This window comes from Dermacentor albipictus, chromosome 1, assembly GCF_038994185.2.
Source record: "Dermacentor albipictus isolate Rhodes 1998 colony chromosome 1, USDA_Dalb.pri_finalv2, whole genome shotgun sequence".
Classification (NCBI taxonomy): Eukaryota; Metazoa; Arthropoda; class Arachnida; order Ixodida; family Ixodidae; genus Dermacentor; species Dermacentor albipictus.
This window is the reverse complement of record NC_091821.1, coordinates 372,349,558-372,375,057: the sequence shown is the minus strand read 5'-3', so window position 1 is coordinate 372,375,057 and position 25,500 is coordinate 372,349,558. Positions and strand designations below refer to the sequence as shown.

Below are 25,500 nucleotides of genomic sequence, written 5' to 3'. Positions count from 1 at the left end.
CTGTCGGAATAACGAAAAACTAATTCATTTCTCTCGCACAAATTTGTACACTGAGAACTTAAAGGAACCTTACTGTAGCGAGTGAATGAACATGCTCAATTGAATAATTAACGTAATTAAGCTAATAAAAATTTTAAATAATTACTTTACAGCATATATTTTAACGTAATAACGTTATTTTACTCGAAACAGCAAGGTTTCCGAAGGTGACTTTTTTGAGAAACCCAACTACTAGAATTCACGTCAGACTTACACTTTTACATGAACAGTAATAAACAAATTGACTGCATCTTTTTGGACTTTTCAAAAGTATTCGATCGTTTAGCTCGTAGTCGCCTGATATCAAAGCTCTCTGCACTTAAACTTCACTCACCAACCTTATCATGGATTCGTAATTTTCTTTCTAATCGCGTACAGTTCACTGTTGCTGGCAACGTTTCCTCTCTCCTGTCTGACGTTACCTCCGGTGCACCTCAAGGCAGTGTACTCGGACTCCTTCTTTATTTAATTTACATTAACGACTTACTGAATAATATATCCTCTTGCGTACGATCATTTGCTGATGACTGTATTGTATACCGTTTGATTAACTGTTCCGCTGACCACGTGGCACTCCAAAATTAGCTTGAACGTATCAGTGATGGGCGTGATACGTGGCTCATGTGCTTAAACGTTTCGAATGCAAAGTAGGCTGCTTTTCCCGAAAAACGGTTAATTCTCACTTGCCATGTCATTTTGATTTTAGCTTCTGTGACTTCTGTAACTTCTGTGACTCGAGCCTCGGCCCTAGACCATCCAAAATGAATTTTTCAACATTATTCAACTTATTCCTAGACCATCCGACACCATGTATGCTGGTACATTTCTTCTTCGGTTAAAATTAATAAAAAAGGGAGAGGCATACAAACGCTTTGCGTCCTGCCTTAATTGAAGGGAATGCCATGCCGGTGATGCTGCACGATTGTCTAATACCAGGAGGAAGCTCTAAGGTTTCCAGATGAGCGTTGTTATGGAGCGTTTCTTGATGACCTTATGAAAGCTGACACCGTTAACCACGTCTTTGATGTGCAACGTGGTTTCGCTGTTGCCTCTGAAAGATAGAAAAGAGAAGTTATTGCCTCATAAAGTACGCAAAGTCTTATTGCAAAACAACCCTAATCAGACAGCAATGCATTGTACCGGGTGCTTTTTCTTTTAGCTTCCGCAATTTTTAATTACCTGCGGCAGTTAGCACATTTGTAACCTTTGATATAAATTATTCGATGAGATGGCCATTACTTCTACGAGAAAACAAAATGAACAATTGAATAATGGACATAACTGCGCCAATTAACGCTTTCATTAATTACGTTACCGCACATATATGATTTGTAGCCGGCGAGTTCTCAAGGCATATAGACTAGACTTAGAACGAATTCTCAGCACTCCACTAGCTTCGAGATAATAATTTTCAAAGTGCCCCACGCCATGCATTGGTATTCCAACGTTTTCTTTAAAACGTTAGTGGAATAGCAGCGCATCATTACCGCAACTTTTAAGCCGCATATTTCGAAACTAGTGCCATCCTTAGAATTTGTTCCAAGTCGATATGCGTTGCCAACTCGATTTGCATCGAAATCTGTGCCGTAACGTAATCAATTAATAATTAATTAAGGTAACTAGCTTATTCTTCCCATTAAGAATTTTCACTTATCGTCGATGTAATAGCCGCCTCATCGAGTAATCTAGATCAAGGTCTAGAATTGCGCTATTTGCCAAAGGGAATTTCTTGAAAATTTTGTAGCAGCTAAAGAAAAACACCCTAAATATGCATATGTATTGATTGATTGATGGCCGTCGCTGCAGCCCTAGCACACCGCACGCCTGATGCGAAGGTTGTGTGTAAGGTCCCTACCGGCGACAAGTTACCTTTTCGTCCACTTTCATTTCCCTTTTTATTCATTAATTTGCATCTTTCAATTGGAACCATAGCTAATGCGTTCCTTGGCTGTGTGTGTGCGTGTGCGGGCGTGTACGTGTATGGGCGTGTACGTGTGCGGGCGTGTGTGTGTTTGTGTGTGTGTGTGTTTGTGTGTGTGTGTTTGTGTGTGTACGTTGTCTTAGCACTGTTACGCCTTTTTCCGACTGATATTATATTACCCGGAGATAAATGCGAGATAAGCGCTCTGCGGTTAAGAAAACGTATTCGGAAAGGAGCCTCTGTGTGTCTAGTGTACTGCATGCTGCAAAGTGTGCAATCGAGCAGGTAGACATTAGAACTGTCGCAGTCAAAATACCCTCGTATGTTGAAACAGAAAGAAGACGCGCTGCTTTTAAAGTGAAAGCTTTACTGGCCGCGAACTTGCGGTTTCGCCGTAGCGGTGCTCCGAGGAGGCACATGACGTCACAATGCGCGCCTCGACGCGGATATTTCTCTCTCTCTCGCTCCCTATTCACTACTGCGCATGTGCCACTAGCAGCACCGAGCCACAGGTGCTCCTCCACTGCGTAGCGCCGTGCCCTTCCGCATCCGCCGTTTGGTATGACGTCATACTACATTCCTCGTCGTTGCGCTCGCCTCCGCTCGCTTCGCCAGCTGCGTCGCATGCCTGATAACATGTCGGAGGATTGAAAAGGAGAGCTCGCGTGCGCCGCAACCACAGTTGAGGCGGCAGTATGGACGGCGACAATTCTGATAAGCAGGAGGAGGCCAGGAATCGACATCGGAACGAGATGAAAATGAAACGAATCACCCAGGAAAAAGACGAACAGCGCGCCGAATGACTGGCTAAGCGCCGCAACATACCTAGACAAGCAGACTAACCTGGACTTGCAATCAAGATTAACCAAGGTTAACCATACTAACCATGTGGTACGGGACAGAAACCTGGAGGCTTACGAAAAGGTTTCTACTTAAATTGAGGACGACGCAACGAGCTATGGAGAGAAGAATGATAGGTGTAACGTTAAGGGATAAGAAAAAAGCAGATTGGGTGAGGGAACAAACGCGATTTAATGGCATCTTAGTTGAAATCAAGAAAAAGAAATGGGCATGGGCAGGACATGTAATCAGGAGAGAAGATAACCGATGGGCATTAGGGTTACGGACTGGATTCCAAGGGAAGGGAAGCGTAGCAGGGGGCGGCAGAAAGTTAGGTGGGCGGATGAGATTAAGAAGTTTGCAGGGACAACATGGCCACAATTAGTACATGACCGGGGTAGTTGGAGAAGTATTGGAGAGGCCTTTGTCCTGCAGTGGGCGTAACCATGATGATGATGATGATGATGATGGTCCAGGCCTTAGCTTTCACTACGTATATCCTGGCATAGCTGAGCTAAGCCAATGCCAATTTTTTAGATTGCAGCTTTTAGGCGCCCGTTCCTGGGTTGAGCGCCGGCGTCGGTTGTAACCACACGAGCATGTGTGTACCACTGCTCGCGCGTCGATTTCGGTCCCACTTTGTTTGCCTCAATATATCGCGAAATGAAAACACGTATAAAGCTGCGCTCGAATTTCGCATTAGGGAGTATCGTAATCGTCGAAAATTTTTTTCCGTTGAGGTGGCGTTCATTTACGGACAAATTTTGCGCCGTGGTTTATTGCTGGGTGCGCAGCTTGTGCAGGCTTCACGCTTCATTTTAGGAGTTACTACGCCTTTATAATGCTTGCTGCCCGTCTTTTTCCCCACCGAGAAAGTTCCGGAATGACTTGCCACATTTTGTCGCTTTGTAGTAATATATTATGGTGTTTTTGGTGAACTGGGGTTTATGTTAGCTGTCGAGTGTTTCAGTACAATATGAGTCTGTGCGTCTCATTGGTTTGTGTCTGGTTTGCGTCTCAGTAGGTTTGGTGCTATTCATAAAAATGGTACTTTTTTTTTATTGATATGATATAAGGAGATGTTGGCGCACAATTTAAGGCGCCGGCTACTCCTCATCTCTTGAGTGGTTCCGTCACATATCGTACAAGGTTCAAGGTTACATATCAAATAGTCTTTTCACACTTCTTGTTTCTTGTTCTTTCTTGTTCTTTCTTGTTCTTTCTTTCTTGTTTCAGTTCTTGTTTCTTGGCTTTCTCTATTGCAACGCTAATGAACGACGGTGAGTAATTCTGACTGCTTATGTCAGTGCACAAACGTTCTCAGCATGACGTAGTCTTCGGCCTTTGTGCATATTCGCTTGAATCAATAGCTTTACTTTAAGAAATCGATGTTTTGCAGTGTCTTAAGTGGTTACTGTATTCGTTTAAGTACAGGTGCGATATCTGTTGATTTCCTCTGCACTGACGTGTCAAGATATTCGCCGTCTGTATTAAAGTGAGATCTAAAAGGTTTGTTGTTGGGGCTGCCTGTGTGTGTGTGAAGGAAATGTTCCGTTAGGGACTTATTTTACGAGTTCCCAAAATGACTCTCATGGGTCACAATAAAGGTAGAATCCGAATATGTAAAATTTCTTCTCTTATGGTTGGAATTAAGCCTTGAAAGTACCCAAAAGTCGACCGAGAAAGCAACACTCCTTTTCGTCCTCTACCACATCGCAAAAGAAAAAACAATGTTGTTTGCTAACATTGCTGCACTCTACAAAGCGCTTTTATCGTGTCACACTAGAATGTACTACAATAATATGAAATTTCTTCTTTACTTATTTGCGTTATATATTGGAAGTGGACAAGGGCGGATTTACCCACGCGCAGCATGTCCCTGGTCTCCTCCTGTCCAGTCATTCGCGTACTAAGATCGCGTGACTGCCAAGGGAGCGAGGCAGATTAAGAAAGTCACACACTGTAGATAAAATTATATCTTTCTCAAAATTGTTCATGAGGAAATGTGCTACGCTATCAAGCGTAGCGTGCAGACGCATAATAGCCAATTTCGCGGGTTCCGAGGTTGCCCTATATATACTCGCGTCCAAGCGCCTGACTATCTGAAGCCTATACAGGCACACACACCTTATGCCTCCGTTCAAACCGAAGACCCCGCACGAACATCCGTGGCCGTCACAATCCCTCCTGTATGTTTCATTGTCAAATTGTACACCTTGAAAATAGTTGTTTCTGATTCGAACTTCTGACGGGCCAGAATACTTATTGTTTTCCCACATCGCCGATAACCCGAACCGCCACTTAGGATAAATTTGCTCGCTTCCACGAACAAAAAGTGACAGTAATTACTACGCAATGGCACTCAAGTGAAAACCAATTTTGAGCATTGCGTATGTAAACATCCGTTCAGTTGTATAAGTGGGGTTGCTAGTTCATGTGAAAGGGCTCGTCGCAGTGCTGCTGCTTAGTGCTGTCATTGGATCGGCGCTGCTAAGTCTGTCCTTTTTTTTTTGCCGCACTATCTTCTTGAATTCCCCGCAATTTCTATTCCTTTTTACCTTTCAGCACTATCCACCGACGTGATGGTGCATTGAAAAGATGCTCAAGCCATGGCGTGCAAATCGCCAGAAAGATGGCAGTTCGCTTTCATTCTATTCTTGTACATTTCGGGGCTGTTTATTTCTCTTTGCTGTGAACTAACGATCATCAGCGAAAGCAACTCGCTCAAAAAGGCAATCTAGCAGTTGACGGTGTCACTTAAGCTCGCTGTGATGCCGCACGTATTATGCACTCGACTGCCCTGCTTTCTCTCTCCACCATACGTACGTTCTAATGTACGCGGCACGTCCAACATCCGAAAATGAGGTACCGATAACTAATAACACTCTCCCGGTCATCAAGGCGTGCCTACATGCAACCCAAATCACCGACTATGCAAATAACAGGAGCAAGGATAATATTCTGAAAGTATGTCCGGTTCTTGTATGGACAACGGATTTACTCACTTGTTTAGGACAATCACAGCGACTGCTGAATCCGGCCTCAGGAAGGCTGTGTGCTCCAGCTCCTTCCCAAAGAAGCCTAGGATGTCATTTTGCTCTAGACTCGAATCAACCCTGATGCTGCCTCTCGGAATGAATTTGCTGCGAGAAATAGGAAATACTAATGCGGCACAAAGCGACTACCATACTATAACATCATTGATACCTGTCTGTTATGTGATTCCCGGATCTTATGGCATGAAACATCGCTGATGCGCTCAAGATCTCCAGTTTCCTGGCGCCATCGCCGCAGCTCGCGAAACATTGAGAATGTCTTTTCAGCGTTCGCACTGCACACCGGGGAAGCGCTGTGCGACATAACAGCCCGCTCTCCGGCACACATCTTTCAGAAAAGTAGGGGCTCAAAATTACTACAGCATACGCCCGATGACCACAGCGTCATCGGAAGTTGTTAACCAAGATCCGACCCAAAGTCCATATGTAAATCACAAGCTTCATTCAGTGTGATTCAAGGCTATAGAATCGCTTCAAGAAAAAGTGTTTAACGTTCAATATAAAAGCCACGCAGCGATAGCGGACTTCTTTTAAAGAGTATTGAATGATTTGTTGGCTTGCTGTTGAACTACAAATAACATTTTGCATGAGAGTAGCTTTCTGCCTAATCAGCAGGTGCTGTCTCATGCGTAATTGTATGTAAAGTTAGCCGGAGCCTGCATTTCTTTCCTTTGGTTCCCTGGGAATCTTATCAGCAAGGTTCGGTTTTATTGTTATTATTTTTAAAGCAAGACGGAATAAAGCAATGTCGTGAAAGAAGGACTGAATGGAAGGATGAAAGTGCATGCTGAGTTATTCGCTTATAGCTGCTACGAAAAAGGGAAAAGAAATACCTGAAGTGACCCATAGCATAATACATGGGCTGCTTGTAGAACTCTTCAGCAGTGGCATTCACAATAATGGGCGCGTCGACATAGTTTCCGACCCAGGTGGGTCCGCCTTCCGTGTTTAAAATGAGGTTCCAGTCTGTCCAACCACCCACGCCGTGATTGAGGTCCTGTATGTACAAGAAAGTCAATGTAATTGAAACAGGCGCATCAGCACAAGATGGCATTCCACAAGTTTGGACAGTCAGTGATTCTTAAACTTGGGAACAGTATCGCTTAGCCAGCTAATTATACGTCAGCCTTAACTATATCTCACGTTGCAAAAGCTTTAGAGGCCTGAACTGATTTGGACAGAAAACATCCCTTACGCATGACTTGGCTTTTGGCATGGAGTCTGCGCTCAAGATTGATAATGTGCTGTATCTGGCAAGCCACATTGAGCACCACAAATTAGCACGCTTTTGTAGACTTACAATTTTTATTGTCATCGTCATCATCAGCCTATTCTGTGTTTACTTCAGGACTATAGCACTGATTTTTATTCTTTCGTAAATATTCTTCTCCTGATCAGGGTCCCCTTTAACTAAGTGGCATAGATAAACATGCTCTTGAATAGATTCTAGTGATACTACCGTTGCACAGATTCTATATTTTTGCATACATTCCTAAGGTCTATTACTGCTTGCTGTAGATCGGTAACATCAGTTAATTGGAAGGCTTGGAATCACTGGCACGCCTTGCGGCTTATGCACGAGTTCTTTTGCTATCCCGTTATTTGCGGTGGCTTGGAATCGTTCGGATCGGCTTGAAAAACAGACGTTACCTCTCGATGTGCCAAAGGCCAGTGTTGTGTCTCCCCTGGAGTTCTGTACTGCCTTTGCTGGCGTACGGAAAGCAGTTGAATTTATGCTGATATCTCTATTTGAGTTGTCAAAATATCAGCACAGATGGTTAGCAGTTTCGGCCATCCAGGCCCATACGTCAACTCCTGGCCTCTCAATTTGAACAGAAAAAAATGTGTTATTTTCGTTTTTATTGCGATACGATGAACTTGCAGCAGAGCCTTAAAGACGTGCACTCAGTGTGTGTTCGTGTGTAACATTCAGTGTTTCTCGAAAGGCTCTGCATTCTGCGAAAGCATGTGCCCCGTCTACTCGCATTTTTACGGCACTGTAATGTCATAGACGAGTAGTCGAGGGCTTTCTGCTCGCGAGAGCGACGATAAGGTGGAGCGATGGACGATATTCGATATTCTGTAAGCAGGCCTTCTCATGCATCTATCTTGCTCAGACCAAGACGAGTGTGTTCCCGGTATCATCATCATCATCATCAGCCTGGTTACGCCCACTGCAGGGCAAAGGCCTCTCCCATATTTCTCCAACAACCCCGGTCATGTACTAATTGTGGCCATGCCGTTCCTGCAAACTTCTTAATCTCATCCGCCCACCTAACTTTCTGCCGCCCCCTGCTACGCTTCCCTTCCCTTGGTATAGTAGTTGGTATAGTAGTTGGTATAGTAGTAGTTCCCGGTATAGTAGCGTTGGTAAAACTGAGGCACGCGTTTCGAAATCATGGATGGTGCGAGGAAAGCAGGGTGGCAGGAATGGTGTCACCAACCTTCGTATTACGCATAAAGCGAAGCTTATGGGTTCGATCCACAACGGCGACAAGTTAGCCTTTCGACCCCTTTCATTCCTATTTCCCTTCACTATTTTCTAGATTTCAATTTCAGCCACAGCTAATCATACCCCTATGCTTCTCTTGGCTTCATGGCCTGTTGGCTTTATATGGTCGTGATCAACAGAAATCGAGCTCCTCTGCTTCCTTCGTTCTCGTTGCTACAGCTGCATATATATATATATGTATATATATATATATATATATATATATATATATATATATATATATATATATATATATATATATATATATATATATATATATATATATATATATATATATATATATATATATATATATATTACGATTGAAGATGATCTGCTCCGGGACATGAAAGAAGTGCGACGGTAATATAATGCATGCCTGTCGCGTTTATCGCTAACTCGCCTCTGAATTAGTTTCTTTGCCCCCTTCGTCTTTTGACCATGAACTAAAAAGGAACGTTGATGCCTGTAGTACTAGTGCTGATTAAAAAAAAAGAGAGAAAAATAAGCCATGCTTGTATTTTGACACAGTTTTTAAAGTTAGCTAGGCTAACTTAGTTTTCCTTCCTCTCTTCTCGTCTTTCTTTTTTCTTACATGCCTTCTTTCCCTCTTAAGAGAGAAAGAAGGCACAAAATCTGCTAGGTAATTACCAAGCATATTGAGCTAAATGGGAAAATATCTGTTTAATTTCACGGATTTCGTACTCTTCTGTCTCCATCTTGTGCGTGATCCGGAGAACTTAGTCAATTTGCATTTTTTTCTCGCTTTCTTTAAGTTCGTTCAGTTCACGCTATATTTCTTGCAGCTGTGGACAGCATGTATTTCGCATTTCGCACATAATTTGGCAAGTCGCTTGCACAAGGTGTGATTATTAATGCACTGCTCAGTTTCTGGCTGTCGCTCAAGAAGGCCTCACCTCGAGTATGTCGCTGGCGTACTGCTCAGCGCGATCCCAGCTGCCAAGCTTGACTTTATTCACGGTCGTAATCTTGTATCCAGTGCAGGCTTCAGTAGCCAGGATGAACTTATCCGGGTAAGTCGCTTGCACTTTGTCCAGTACAGACGGGCCGATCAATTTGTCCATGTACCAGTGGACAGCAACTCCGTGCACGTACCTTGCTGCCTCATCATCGCTTAGGACCTACGCAGCGACCCGTCTATGAGCTCGGAACCGGAAACAAGCTTCGCTGTTTTATAATTGTCGTATGCACTTTTGCATAATGCGATATTCCAGTGGAGTCACATAACACAGACCGTTTACCAAACTTGCCTTGTAAATCATCCCATTTTCCGTATATGCTTCGTATGAGAAGCAAAAGCATAGAAGCCAGTAAAGAAACAACATTAGGGATGTGAATCTCTTGAGCTGTTGCCACATTACACGGCATGTTTAAATAACACCTTTTTTATCTAAAGTCGCTTTGGCTGTAATTAACCACTGTCATAAAAACTCCAGTGTCACTGCCATTAAAATTAACCACCGTAAGGCGTTTCGTCTGACAGTGGTTAATTTTTGAAAAATAAATTGTGGGCAAAGAGATGTTGGAACCTCTGTGGCTTCGCAGCCACTTCCATAAACAGACTAAGAAAGACCCCACACGAGCACTGCGATAAAAAGACATCGCACAACTGTTGTTGTACTGCTCTTAGATTACATTTCCGTAGTTTAAAAGGGGTTGCTCGGACTAGTTGATCACACGTACGTATTCACATTAATAAACTCTGCCACAGGGATGAAGAATGTGCACAACGAGTTGCCATTTTCAACGGAACTCTGGTTGTTGTGGCATACTAGAAACAGTGCACCACGTCCTTTGCAAACGTTTGTCCTCAGTAGGCGCGCGAACTACGTGCATGGGATGGTTCTTTATCTAAAATCGGCACCTGACCGCTTGTTGACGCCATCTTACGGGGACTATCGCCAGTTTCTAAAACCAGTCTTAATGCACTTCGTTCATTACTTGCATTTTTTCACAGCATAGGGCTTTGCAAGCAGCTCATAAATATGAGACGACGACGAAGTTACTCAGTGCTAGAACGCACCTGTGCCAGCTAGCCAGTTTTTCGTCAAATTTTCATCAGTCTCTGGAGCGCTTTCCGCGTCCTGGCTTGAGGTGATGGACGCGGCACGTTCCGCAGGCTCGTGCAGCCAGAAGTCTGCAACTGCAAGCTCTTCTAATAGTCAAGGCACCTGGTCAACCACCAGTGAACGCCCCAGAGAGACTCTTACTCCTGTGGCCATGGATGCAGAGCCTATTGCCGGCCCGTCTGGCCAGATCACTACATTGACAAGCTCCTCAAGGAAACGAGGCACCTGGTCCAGCACCAGTGAAGACACCGAGGTCTACTCAATCACAGGTGACGACTCATCCGATGACAGCTTCGTGTCGGTGAGGAGCCGAAGGGCTAAGAGGAGGCTTATCAAGGCGTCGTCACCAGCGAGTACGTCAACCATGCAGGCAGGCAGTGAACGCTGGCCGCACACTATCCTCTTCATGCCAGTGGATTCTTCCGTCAACCTTCGAGTATTGAACAGGCAAGCTCTCTCTGTTTTTCTTGAGGGAAAGGCGCCAAACGAAATCAAGGAAGTCCGGCTGAACACACGAAAGAATGTTCTAGCTGTCGACACAACCCGTGGAACCACGCTGGAGACGCTACGACAGATCACAGAATTGGGGAACATAAAAGTACGACCGATCATACCTATGGATGGGGCCTGCACTGCAGGTGTGATCTACGACGTTGACTTGGCTATTTCGAACTCGGACCTGCCAATTCTAATCAAGCCGGCATACGAAGGAGTGGTCATCACGCACGTATGCCGACTCGGCAACAGCCGTTGTGTGAAGATTGCGTTCAAGGGGGATTCCATTCCTTCACACGTAAAGGTCGGTCACTTCCGACATGTCGTACGGCGGTTTGTCCCAAAGCCGCTTCAATGCCACAAGTGCTTCAAGATCGGGCATGTTAAGGGCGCCTGCGCAAACTCCCCAATGTGCCCCCGGTGCGCGGAGTCACACACTGTAGATGTCTGCCGTGCAACAAACTTTAGGTGTGGCAACTGTAAAGGCACCCATGAAGCGACGTCTAAAGAATGCCCAAGACTCAAAAAAGAGTTCGAAGTTCTGAAGCAAATGGTCAGGGATAACTCAACCCATAGAGAAGCCTCAGAAAAGATCCGGCGTCGACGTCGTCATCGACGAAAACGCTCAAGACAGGGTGGAGTTCGTGCGCCGCTTGTGCCAACGCCATCATCCTCAAATAGAACACCCGAGAGCACAAGGAGACCTCAGACGGGAAACGCTGCCCCCGTGGAAGAGTGGCCGGCGCTTGCAAGCTATCAGTCTTCTAAGGAGCCTCCACGCTTGACGCTCCCATCGAAGCCCGCTTCTGTTGGTGAGGCTTCAAAAGTCGACTGCCAAATGATCCCGGTGCTGCGATCTATTGTGAATGACATCAGGGCCATGCTGACAAGCATTGACACTCCATCTGCTCGAAGTGGACTACAAGTGCTCGACGCGCTGAGCCCCGTCCTAGCAAGCCTTGAGTGAAGCCATGACTGACAATCACCAGTCATTTCGTAAGGAGGTCAGAGAAGCGTCGATCCTTCAGTGGAACGCGAGAGGTCTAAGATCTCGCATCGCTGATTTTCGTCAATTTGTTCTCACTAACCGATTTCCAATCATTGTCATCTGTGAACCAAGATTATCCCATCCAATAAGACTATCCGGCTACGAGACAACATTCTCATCAAGCGACATCAAAAGTAGCAAGGTCGTCGTGTTTATTCGCCGTGAACTTACGTCATCCAACCGGTGCAACCTCATGACGACAATCAGTATGTGTGCATGACTGTTAAAAATAGGAATGTCACCTTTGCACTCTTGGGGGTGTATCTGTCTCCATCAAGCCGATTTGACACCAAAAGGCTAGAAGACATCTTAAAAACACAACCTGGTCCATGGATTATCACCGGGGACTTCAATGCACACCATACCATTTGGGGAAGCTCTAAGGTTAACGCGACGGGAAGACGACTAGCTTCCTTAGCTTCCAACAACGGTCTCTACCTGCTGAATGACGCGAGTCCAACATTTCTGCGGGGAATAACGTACAGCAGCTGCCTCGATTTGACTTTCGTCTCCCACTGCCTCGCCACACATGTTAAGTGGTTTTTGGACATTGAAACGCACGGAAGTGACCACATCCCCACTTACCTCAAGATCAAGGGAATGTCTAACACATATACGTCCACCACGATACGAAGAATAGATTGGACTGTCTTTAAATCCCACATTGAGGACGCTTGTCACAAAGGCCTCTCTTGTGGACTTCAACAAGCTATCAAGGAAACGGCACAGACAGCCACGCGCACACTCACGTGTTCTCCAAGGTATTCTGAATTCGACCTGGAATTGGAGCGGCTTCGTGCGATTCGCCGTCGTGCCGAAAGAAGATATCGACGCACTAAGTCAATTCAGGATCTAAGAACAGCCAGGCGAATGCAAAAGAAGATACAACGCCGCATGAACAAACTAGAGGCTCAGCGGTGGTCGAAATTTTGTGCGTCTAGATCCCCGCAAACCGCTATCTCAAATATGGAGAACTGTGCGTGGTCTACGTTCTGTTCCGGAACAGCGTTTCCCCTTTAAGGCCCTAGCACTATTCCAGCGCCGACAAGACATTGATGTGGCGGAAGACTTCTGTGCTATGGTTGCGGGCCAGCGAACTCGTACAGGTTCGCTTACATTGAACCGTATTCCAGATTCACGATATTCACGCATGGATCTGCTTTTCACGACGCAAGAGCTTGACGCGGCGCTCGCCCTATGTAATCGGTCGTCGTCGCCTGGTCCGGATGGCATATCTTACCGCATGCTATGTCACCTTGGTGAACGGGCACGAAGAACACTCCTTAATATCTATAACGAGTCGTGGCAGGAGGGCAACGTTCCCCAAGATTGGAAGATCAGCCGCCTGGTACCGCTTCTTAAGCCTGGCAAGTCTCCCTTAGAGATTACTTCATACCGACCAATTGCGCTGGCAAGTTGCGTTGGGAAGGTAATGGAGCGAATGATCCTCGCCAGACTTGAGTGGTACCTTGAACACTACGAAATCTACCCGGACGCCATGGCTGGTTTTCGACGTCACCGATGTTCTATCGACAACGTTATTGATCTGGTAACCTATGTTCAACACCAAAAGACGTGTAAGAGGTTATCTGTCGCAATGTTCTTAGACATAAAGGGAGCATACGACAACGTTCTTCATGACGCCATACTTGAAGCATTGGAATCGGTGGGCCTAGGCGGTCCATTATATCGTTGGACTCGCAGTTATTTACATAGGCGGTCTCTCTTTCTTAACACTGAAGCTGGCCCAACCTCGCAATACTATACGCACCATGGAGTTCCACAAGGCGGTGTCTTGAGTCCCACACTTTTCAACCTTGTACTCATTGGTCTCGTGGAACGACTTCCGAGCACAGTTAAAATATCAATGTATGCCGATGACATCTGCGTCTGGACATCTGGTGTGACACGGCCGCAAGTACGCGCCAGGCTTCAAAAAGCTGCCACGTCAACATCGGCATACTTAAATGAACAAGGCCTCAAGATCTCGCCAGAAAAATGCGCATTGGTCGCGTTTAGCCGAAAGCCAATGAGATCATACGATGTCTCTATCGACGGTCAAAGCATACCTTATGTCAGGACGCACCGATTCTTAGGCGTAATAATTGATTGTGACCTCTGCTGGAGTCCTCATGTGGCCTACCTAAAGAAGCGCCTGACAGATATCTCTAATGTGTTTAAGTTTCTTGGAGGAAATGTCTGGGGTACTTCAGTACATGCAATGATGCAACTGTACAGGACGCTCTTTCTTGGGTACTTGCGATACAGCTTGCCTGTGCTGACCAACACCTGCAGAAGTAATATCCGTACACTCGAAAGCGTCCAGGCCCAGGCGCTTAGAGTGTGTCTTGGATTGCCGCGGTGTTCGTCCACGGCTGAAACCATTGCGATTGCACACGATTTCCCAGCCAAGACCCATATAGTCATGGAAGCACTCAGAGCACATGTAAGACACCTTGCTCGAGCCCCTGCCCATCATCTAGCCACACTGCCAGAGGATCGACCACGTGCTTCCTTTTGTGAAACTGTCCTGCCCTATCGTGCATACCTACCATCAGGTTATACAGCTCCAGCGAATGTTCCGTTTCCACCATGGTGCTTGGCTCGAGCAAATGTTCGACTTATCGTACCAGGCATACGAACAAAGGCCCAACTCTCGTCTCCAGCACTCAAGCAGCTTTCACTGCTCTTGCTGTATGAGACTTACAACGAGCATCATCATCTTTATACTGACGCTTCAACCACGGTGAATGGGTCTGCAGGATCGGTGATCTTTCCTGCAAAACCTTCCACAATTAAGATTCGACTATCTCACCAGACTACATCGACTGCCGCGGAGCTTGCTGCTATTCGTTGTGCACTTCGTGTAATTTCTGAAGAACTACCCAGGAAATGGAGCGTGTTCACTGACTCCAAAGCTGCTCTTCATTGTTTGGTTTCTGCCCTACGCCGAGGACCCCACGAACAACTAGTTATGGAAATCAGACTGCTGCTTCACCACCTCGTCGAGCAAGGACACGACATCACGTTGCAGTGGATTCCAAGCCACTGTGGCATAATGGGCAATGAACTTGCCGACGCAGCACCACGATCTGCACATGAGGAGGGCTTGCAAGACTCCATTCCTTTCTCAAGAACAGACGCTGCAACGAAAATTCGTGTGCTTGCAAATGAAGCCATCAAAACTTTATGGAACACACCCAGCTTAAAGCATACACGTCTACACCGACTGGACCCATCCCTTCGACTTCGACCCCCACCTGGACTCTCTCGACTCGAAACAGCAGTACTTTGCCGACTGTGGCTTGGTGTCGCCTATACAAGATCCTTCGCCTTCCGAGTCGGTATGGATGACAGCGCGGCTTGCAGACACTGCGGCGGCGAAGAGACTATCGAACACGTGCTTTGCCACTGTCCTCGATACAGCGCGCACCGGCTGTCACTAGCGACCACGTTGGCGTGCCTTGACGACAGGCCACTTTCAGAACAGTCAGTTTTGGAATGCCGACGTGAACTGTCGTCGCAGCAAAAGTCGGTCAAGGCTCTGTTGACTTTTCTCCGTGACAGTGGCCTATTAGAAAGACTATAATGACCCCATTTCGTCCCTTCTCATATTTTTTTTTCTCATGCTTTCATTTTTGTCACCCTCTTCTTTCCGTCTTTATTTCCCCTTTCCCTTCCCTTGGTGCAGGGTAGCAAACCGGACGTTTTAAGTCAGGTTAACCTCCCTGCCTTCCTTTCATTTGCATCTCTCTCTCTCTCTCTCTCATAAATATATCTATCTGATAGACTATTAATTCGCTCACTCTGTTCAAGTCGTCCTCCGTAATAACATGTTTCTCTCCCCTTTCCGTTACCCCTGCGAAGAGTAGGAAGCTGTAGAGGAGCTAACCTTAGGTTCACCTCTCGGCCATTTCTTAAATAAATTTGCTCTCTCTCGCTCTCGACCCCGTCTTTCCCGGCCATCGTTTCTTAAGGCCTTCAAGGTCTCTGCTGACCTTGAAGGCCTTACCTTACCGCTACGAAGCAAATTGATTCTTTTGAAATGACAATGTTTATATTGACACTTGTACCTGAAAAGAAAAATGTAGGTAAATTGCGCATGCACCAGAAAGAAAGGAGAGGGTCTGGCCAATTCTCCCTTTCACTTGCAAACGAGAACAATCCAATGATGAATTTTTGGCATGTCGTGTCAGTAATCGTCTATCAAACATGTCTGGTAAATTATCAAATTTTTCGTGTATCCTCCGTATAACTGGGGTCACAGAAAAAAAAACATAGATTACTTGTTATTTTAAGAGAAAGCTATACATCGGGAGCTCAGACTGGAAATAAGAGAGTGTTTACGTGGCTACGTATTACCGTCTCCATTCATAAGTCCCATGTCTCGTAAATAAAAATAACTCAGAATTTTGGTCACATTAGGCCACAGATGTAGGTTGCATTTACCACGATGCTAAAATCGCAACCCATTCGGCTTTGTCCGCTATATCACGCAAGCACCCTTTCATATAAACAGAAGCGGGCATGCAATATGCTTACGCAGATGGGTGAATTTTTGCGTTAACCGCTTGCAGAACTTATTAGCGAAACCTCGACAACCCTCAATCTATTCTTTCTATAGTCTCCTTACAGTTAGAGCGTGAAGCTTTCGTGACACAACATATTACTCACCACGTTTGCCCAAAACGGAAGGAAGAGGCGATTATCGTCGAAGAATATGACCTTGACTTTGCCCGCTCCGTAGCCGGCCTCTTCCAGAGCCGGCCCAAGATCGCTCTTGACAAAGTCTCTCTGATTCCACGGCGTGAAGCCGAGTGTCTGCCAGGGGTAGAACGGAACTAATCCCGACGTTGGCTCGTTCTGTGTCGTCAAACCCCAGATGGGAACTCCCTGATTCTCATACTCCTGCACGAACCTGGAAACATGTTCCAAGATAAGCAGCCTAGACAAGACGATACATGCTTTAACACCAAACAATGGCATTACAATTGTTGCGGGAAAATGTGCGGCGGCCTGGGCTGTCAGTCACATCTAGCCTCCAGCTTAGTTTTGCCATGACAAACCAGTGCAGGCACCATAATATCGTTATTCAACTAACTTTCAATCAATTAATTTTATGTGAATACTTGGTTAGATGCAGCGGTGCATTGCTCAAGATAAATCCTCCTGCTGTTAAGTAAACGTTCTAGCGTCGCTTTTTAAACATATCTCACTTTTCATAAAATTTTGGAAGCCAGGATGCTGGCTTTGCTGTTAATGTTGCTCTCGTCGTTACAGTTGCTACTGACACTGTTTTTGTTGCGAACGGGCAACTCCTTTGCCTTCCCTGCTTTCCATTTGACCAGTCAGAGGTGGGAGCAGAGCGTCCAGACATATTCGCCATGTTTATCAATGTCACAACTTCAGCTGCTATAGAAAATTCAAACATGGTTTAAGCTGCCTTGTTGTAAAAGCTCGTCGAAATGTCGTTCTGTGCACGGGTCACTGCCACATAAAACGGACCAAATAACTTTCTGTGGCAGCTAAGTCAGTTCTCTATTATATAATCTATTATTTTGCAAACTTACGCTTAACCTGTTACCTAAGCACAAATTGCTTCCCCGTGTTCAAGAACACAACAGAGTTGTCAGACCACGTAGATTGTATCCGACAACAAAGGCATTGTAGGAAACCATGCGGTTGACACCAGCGGGCACTTTGGAAGCGTATATTTAGACGAAGTGCCCTGAAAGCATGTGAGATTTTCACAATAAAGGTGAAATATAGGTTGTTTACCATACTTTTGTCTCAGCACTTTTGAGATCTACTAGCTATGACTGTTTTGATTCTTTCTTTTGAGATTTTGTTCTGGCTGTGAATTCATTCAATTCTGGCTCGCTAGGTATTGCTGGCTGCGGGTTGGTCTTGCAAAGACGGCAACAAAAAGGTGTTGGGCGTGTGAACAAGGCTCAACGTATTTAGCTACAAGTATGGGAACTCATGAACAACCGTACATTGGAAGTGAAGAAAAAAAGGACTTTCACGCCCGCGCCATACCTGACGTGATAATTTGCCCAGGTCTTGTAGTAAGGCCCACCCGGTTCGCCCCTAAGAAAACCTAGACCCTCCAGTTTCTCATTGGTTTTCATCCAGGCCGGACTACTCCAGGAACTTCCGAAGAACCAAACGAAGTCGCTCGAGACAGCCATGGCCTTTTTGATGTAGGGGATCTGTGAAACAATGGTGGAAAATGCAAGCTTTGCCGTTTTGAATGAGTGCGGTGCTGTGCGAAGGGAAAAAGAACCTTAGCTATCTTGTTCTATCATCTAAGTTAAGCTCATATTTCATATCCCCATCACGTTCAGAGCTCTTTGAGCAAACGATCTTTATCTTATAATTAAAAGCACCTCTTCTCCCAATGCCCTATCCAGAAGCATTTAGCTTTGGGCAGATCTGGCTAATCACCTTACGAAATCAGCACATTTGAGAAATAGTGCACTTTGCACCGCGTGTCCAACTAGATTTGTTGTTTGCGTGCTTGCGTACTCTCCACCGCACCGTCATGGTCATGCCACCATTCCCACGGAATCTGCGCGACTTTTATGCAGACCACTGGCAAAGAAGACTCACGCAATACAACCGCCTGCATAAAAGTTGCGCTGTTCATTTTTATCATGTATCTGTACCGATTCGCCCAAATATCTGCCCTTATGAGGACGATGACGTTTAGACGACACAAAACTTCTTGTCGCGAAGGCGGCTCTTGTTTATATTGAATATCAGTAAACGAAATGTCGTCGTCGTTATGCTGTCGTCAACTTCAGAACGTCGCTGCCTAGTGCCGCTGTCGTCACTGTCATGTAGCGTTGAATGCAATCGGCGGACTTTTCACAGGATCGCAGAAGCGTTACACAAGGTTGAAGCCATCGGCGAGGAGTCAGGGGAGTAACTGTTGTCGCAGTAAATGAGTTCAGAGCTGCAGGAGTTACCAAAGTCTAAGTTTGAGCACATGATGTGCGCGTACAGTTAACGTTGGCATAATGCGTGATGGCGGACACTTATTTTAGATTAGCCACACAAAATAGATACCAAGTATAGGCTGACTCGAAAATAAATGATAATGGTAAAACAATATAAGGTCGGGAACCGCTTTGGACATAGTTCCTGGAAAGTTCACACAAGCTCATTGTATCTCACACCACATCACAGTTTGTCAATAACAATTGTAGCCCGTTCGTTCATTGTAAAACACAACACATACAATTTACGAAGCAATTCTTGGCAGCTTGTTAAAAAAGAACGTTAATTGGAATGCACTCATGACTTATCAGTCCTAGAACAGAGGAAACGTATAAGTAGGCAAGAAATAGTGTGCTAGTGTGTTCGGCCACTGAACAGAAAGTGCCTCACAAGAACCCCCGAGCGATTGCATGGAAGGGATCGTGACCCGATCAATAGAAGCAAAGGCACCTTGGGATACCACAGTCATTTTTGTTTACTTACGAATGCTTTAGAGTGCACCTCCTAACTTGAATTCTGATCCAGTGTCTGCTGATGATGTCTATATTGTAACGTGGTATCATAAGCGATTGAAGTAAGCAGTCGTTCATGATTTTATTACTTACAGACACTAGAAATAAATAGGGTGATTTATTCAGTAGGTCAGGCTGATTTCTTGGCGTTACCTTGAGGTCGAAGTCTTCTGGGGCAAGGGTAAAGTTGCTCAACTCGAAGTCGTATGGATAGTCGTCGTACGTGTACTTGCGTACAGAGAAGTCAGTGCTAGCCAGCGGGATTCTGCCGATGTTGTATTCGATTCCTATCGCCGCGTAGAAATGTCAGACAAACAACATTAGGTCGCAAAGTTATAATCTATCTTCATCATAAACGTCATAAAATTGCGCAGCTATTGCAATTTTCGTAAGTGACAAGTGAACTCCAGTAATGGTAATGATACAATCTGTCATGTAGGTAAGAGTGGGCACACGTGATAACTTGCACATGAGTGATGTGTGGATTTCTATGGCGCAATGGCCAGCTATAGCCAAAGAGCGTCAAGACAGTAACTTGCACAAAGCATAAAATGGCATTGGCAGGGTGAAACAAATGCGTGAGTGTCGCGTATCATTCCTTCGAAAGAAACAGCGTGTATATTGGTAACGCAAAGACATATAGTTCCGGATCATATCCACCCCACTAGGTTTTTTTCTTGGTGGGATCTAACATGTGCTACGATGACCACTCACCCCGAAATGTTGCCCAGGAGCTATGACCTTGTGAAGCCTGCTCAGATATTCTCATTTCGTATTGTTAAGTCAGGGGGCTGGGGTGGGGGTTACGCCGCCGTAGGTGGGTGGGTAATATTTCGATATCATCGAGCGATGCTCAAGAGACGCGCCGCCGCGAGAACAACGATGAGGTTGGTCGGTGCCCCTATAGCGCGAGCGAGTGCCGGCCTGGCTGTCTGGCTCCAGTGTAAATATCCTGTAAATAGCCTCTTTCGTCTGTGTCTTTCCACGCGTAACAGTATTTTCTTAAGACTTGCCGCAGTCTCACAGCGGGGATGGTGTTATTTGGGTGATCCCGAAGTGGCAATATTTAATTACGGCCTTGGTGGCCGAATTTTCATAAAGTCCTATCTAGGACTTATCAAGGACTTATGTTTGTGTTGGCGTTAAGAGAAAACGTGAGGTGGAAATCGGTGCGGCAGTATTCACTAAGTTGTTGCACACATACCACAGAGCTTTGGGAGCTTAAAACCTAACAATTAGCCATTATTGACATTTCTGAGCGGCAGATTTGGTGGTGAAGATGCAGACATGCATTTGTTTGCTGCAGTGGAGGACGTGTCGGATTATGATTTCCTCTAATAGTCATTTAAATTGTTTTGTTTAAATAGCTGATCAACTTCTTACTCGGCCAATATCTTTTGAGAGAACATGTCATTCAACGTACCTTCTTTGGAGTAGTAGGACATCAGGATATCATCTCGCATGTTGTTTGGTAAAGAGTTCAGATTTATTCCGACAGAGTCAGTAAACGCACCTCCGAACCCAAGCACACTCTGGTATGTCTTTGAAAGGTTGATCACAAGCACCTCTGCGTCGTCATCTGTATACAGTGTAAGACAAAGCATAAAAGAAAAATAATGATCCCGGTTGTGGCCTTTGTTCGCCTCCCCCAGCCTGCCTCCAAATTGTTCCTACGAGTGTTGAGGGCATAGTGTTTTATTGCGATAGCAATTATGTGGGCACTCCAAGCAAATTTTCACCAACGACGTTGCCGTCGACGTCGAAGTGCAGCTCCACACACATTTAGGTATATGTATAGCATATGCTTATCCATGCCGTTTATGCAGGTCATGTTACTACGCTATGCAGTCACCAAATTCGCTTATGTCGTATCTTAAGCTTGCTGCTAAATTATTCTACAGAATATTAAGAATGGCAGTCCACAAGTAAATGTCATGAAACATAACATTCACGGCGCATGGTTTTTATCTTCAATCTTCTCAGACTGTTAAATACTAAATGTGCAAAACAATATCAGGGCTCAAATCTGAATGTGGTGCAATTTTACTGGCGTGGCTCTTTACACGCAGCATAGTTGTCTCTCCGCAATGTCATTGCAGGCCGTACACGACGTGTTAAAGCTTTCAAGGTTGCCAGCAATTTCGACGCACCCGTGTATGTCGCGTCCGCGTTAGTCGGACCCGCGCATAGTTAGAACACCGTCTGAGAAGTTCGGCCGCGATCCAGTCTTCATAAAGAGTGCGATCGCAAGCACACAGAGTTCTGTTTTTACGTTTTTCTCCGTAAAAAAAAAAGAAAGAAGCGAGAGAAAGCAAACAAAAACGTGAATGCAATCTTTGCAAACTTGAGCGTGTACAGACAGTGTGTGTGTGTGAAAACTTTTATTGTGCTGAGGTCCGGAGGCTCGACTTCTCAAGCCAAGGCGGGCCGCTCCCACGTTGACACTGTCAGGCCAAGCCTTTCAGCGACATCATGGGCCCTCTGGACTGCCCTTAGTTGTTTCTGAAACAATGGGCTTTGAATCCTTTTCTCCCACTGTGTCCATTCTTCAACGAGGTTGGGGAGAGTCGCGGGACACCCCGCCAGCATATGTCTGATTTCAATGATGCCATTACAATCATTGCAGTCCATCTTAATCTCCCTCTCTGGATATATTTTATCAATGGTGTAAGGTGTGGGATATGTACCCGTTTGCAATAAGCGCAGTGAGACTGCCTGAGCCCTGTTCAGTTTTGAATGTGGCAATGGGAATTGTCTGCGTCCTAAATAGTAATGTTTGGTAACATAATTGTATGTTAATAAATGATCTCTAGATTCCCTGGCTTGATCGTGAACGGCTCGGTTGTGACTGTCACGGTTGGCAAGTCCTCGTGCCAAGTCATGAGCAACCTCATTGAGGTTTACCCGAGTCTCGTCCACTTTCCCCAAATGCGCAGAAAACCATCGGACTTCAGTTGTCATAATCACAATGTTTTCAAAACAGACAGTGGCATAACAAAAAAAAACTTAGTTTATGATCACAAGTGGCGTCACGAATACGTGATCACGAATACGTGGTTATGATCATATTTAGTGGCGTCACGAATACCAACACGGGCATTGGCTCATGTCAAGGTCAACGAAAACAACCGCGAATGAAAATTTGTGCAAACATACAGTGCTGCTACAGCGGGAGTGCAAAGTTGCGCGTAGATACAGTAGCATTATCAAAAACAAACGAAGAAGCGCAAAACCAGGTAGGCAGTTTGTCAATAAGCCACACTTCAACAGCGTCACATTAAATCGTGCCCAAAAGGGAGGAAAGACGAAAGCCATAGCCAATTGGATGTAGGGAGGGGTTGCAGGGGTGACATTTTAACAAGGAGTATGTCAGGGATGGCAGCCACCAGGAGAGTGTTTCTCTTGCTCTTTGTTTGAAGTCGCTGCAACTTTTGTGCGACGTTCAAGGTGGTCAGTATACACGCCCACTTGGTTATAGAACACCTGTGCTATGACCTCCACTGACCTCTGAGTTAAACGAACTGCGTTCCATTGCCTTCTTTGCAGAAGTGGCGTGTGTGTGTGTGTGTGTGTGTGTGTGTGTGTGTGTGTGTGTGTGTGTGTGTGTGTGTGTGTGTGTGTGTGTGTGTGTGTGTGTGTGTGTTTGTGTGTGAGAGAGAGAGAGCTCTGAATGTGCGCTACTGTTGCCAGGCGCATTGAGTAACATGATGTTGTACTTCAACGTGCAAAAATGCTTAACCGGGCTAGAGTAACTATTCTGTGGTTCTGTGTATACTGTCCAGAGAGTTCGAAAGAAAATAAAACAAAGCGTAGTTACTTCTAAAGACGCGGAACTTGCAACGGAATAAAAAAAGAACAAAGCAAAATGTGCGAGTCCGAAAATGCACAGGTGGGAAATTAAAGCTGAATAGATCAGGTCACGCCAGGCACACGTTTCAAGCGACCGCAAAACATTGTGGTTAAAGCAGAGACTGAATGCGTACAGGCCAATGTGTCCAGGAAAACACTGAGCTCACCTGCTCTGTCGCTGTACGCTGTGGCGGTCTTGGCAAACCTCAGGCCGGCTTTGCTGCTCTCGAACACAACCGCGGCTCTACTCGGCAGATCGCCGGTGTCGCCGACGAAGTCGCACTGTCTGGAGCTGCAGACGCACACGAAACTGCCCCAGCCATAGTCTCTCGGCTGGCAATCCGGTGCAACGGCTTTGGGTTTCAAAACGAAATCATTGCGAGTTAGAGGAACGAGGACGATTCAGTCAAGGCAGATGCACTTGAAACGTTCAGCAACAAGCCTGGTGCATCATTTTATGGCAAGAACAATAAAAATAGGTTGTCAAGTGAATTTCCGGTACCGTCAAACGAAACCGTCAAGTAGTGAATATTTTTTTTCTTTTTCGTTGTTTTACTTACGTCTACAGTGAATCATTTTACCGTTATCGGCTTACTGTTTTTGCATTATATATTCCAGCTGCTGCCTTTTAAAAGAATGCTGAGTTTCTTTGTGTCCTTGTTCTGGCACAATAATTCAATCGAACTCTCAGCGGGCGTCTTGTGCATGCAGAAGTCATCGAATTACACAGACATCAGCAACATTAATATCACTGCGCAAATTATGAGCTGTCGAACTGGGAACAAGGCGACTGTTGTGATAACGAAGATATAAACTGGCATTAAATATGCGTATCGGCTGACCAGCCCTAGAAAACATCGCACCGCGTCTTTCACTATACAGCAGCGTTTACATGAATAGGACAAGTTGTGCGTCTTATTCATTCAAATGGCGATATTACGCTACGCTAGGGAGGCGAACCGCATTGATGCGCTTAGACGTAAGTCGTCTCAAGCGGTGCACGTAAACTTTGGCCTTTCGCATTTAGGGAGAGAGGAAAAGCGAAACGGCGACCGCAGTGTGCTTTCCTCCGCCCACTGATAGAATGGAAATCGCCGAAAGCAGGTTCCGGCTTGTTCCACGTCAACGAAGGCGCGCCACATGCAAACGCTGACCCGTGGTGCCCTAAAACCCAATCACAGACTCAGAGATCAGGCGACGCCCCATCGCGCCATCGATGTCGGAGGCCATGACACCAGCACTGGCCCGGAGGCGCTACGGCATATTTTTTTTTTTTGCAATTATTTTAGAATTTAGTCTGTTACGGCAAAATAATAACAAAATCTTGGTGGCGCAGCCCACTACCCCGTTTCAAAGGGAACGCTCATAGCATCCATCCATCCATGTGCAACTGCTATTTGTTAACACCATCCGATACGAAGGCCACAAAAATATGGTACGACGTGTTGGATGATAACCCAGGCGCGCCAGTATCAACGCTCACTTTAACTCTATGCGTCCAGCCAAGCTCTTGTTGTTGGCTCTGTCCATACCGTATAGTTTCGTACAATTACTAGAGGGAACTGTGACGCTATAATGTGCTACGGGAGCTGCAAGCAGGGCAGTTCAGGCAGCATGAGAACTAATGGTTGGTACAGTGGTTTCCATAAACTTCGTCCTCCTGGCTTTAGACGACTTCGCGACTTTGCAAACTGATCATTTTCAAGAAAACACTGGGTTATACTTGATTAAACACACATTATTAAATTTGGCCGAAGACAGGATCCGAACACAGGGCCTCTAGCACAGAGGCCTGATGTGGAAACCGTTACTCCACAGACGCATGGACATGCGGAATCGCGGCAAGTAGCATTTATTATGTGTGTTCGCACAATATTGTTGCCTTCTGCACATAAAAATAGTATAGATTGCTTTAAAGCTCATGCCAATGAAGGCAGATAAAGCGTAATAAATAAATCCGCAAGAACGTCTGAAGCCACAAGCAGGAAGTTTACACAAATCTATATACTAATCATCATTTTCATGGTGGCTCAAAGATTACAGGGCCAAAGTTACCTCCAGTAATTATTGTAGGAAACGCTGTAGGCCACACCCATGCGCGTTTCCGGAGCGCATGCGCTCGTACGTTCCAGCACACAGGTCAGGCACGTACCCAGG

General features: G+C 45.6%; 2 protein-coding genes across 2 annotated transcripts in view; one reads left to right on the top strand and one right to left on the bottom strand.

Moving 5' to 3' along the window:
- LOC135904071 (uncharacterized) overlaps window positions 1–25,500 on the top strand; it is a 592,735-nt gene that overhangs the window by 237,346 nt on the left and 329,889 nt on the right. The window lies entirely within an intron of this gene.
- On the bottom strand, window positions 985–24,873 carry LOC135904107 (putative glucosylceramidase 4). Its single transcript, XM_065434728.1, has 10 exons — window positions 24,827–24,873; window positions 23,511–23,629; window positions 20,918–21,073; window positions 19,648–19,781; window positions 18,020–18,192; window positions 16,655–16,898; window positions 9,265–9,489; window positions 6,690–6,853; window positions 5,806–5,943; window positions 985–1,090 (listed from the first exon to the last, which is right to left on the bottom strand). Exons 1-10 carry the CDS (start codon window positions 24,871–24,873, stop codon window positions 985–987), a joined length of 1,506 nt encoding a protein of 501 aa, XP_065290800.1.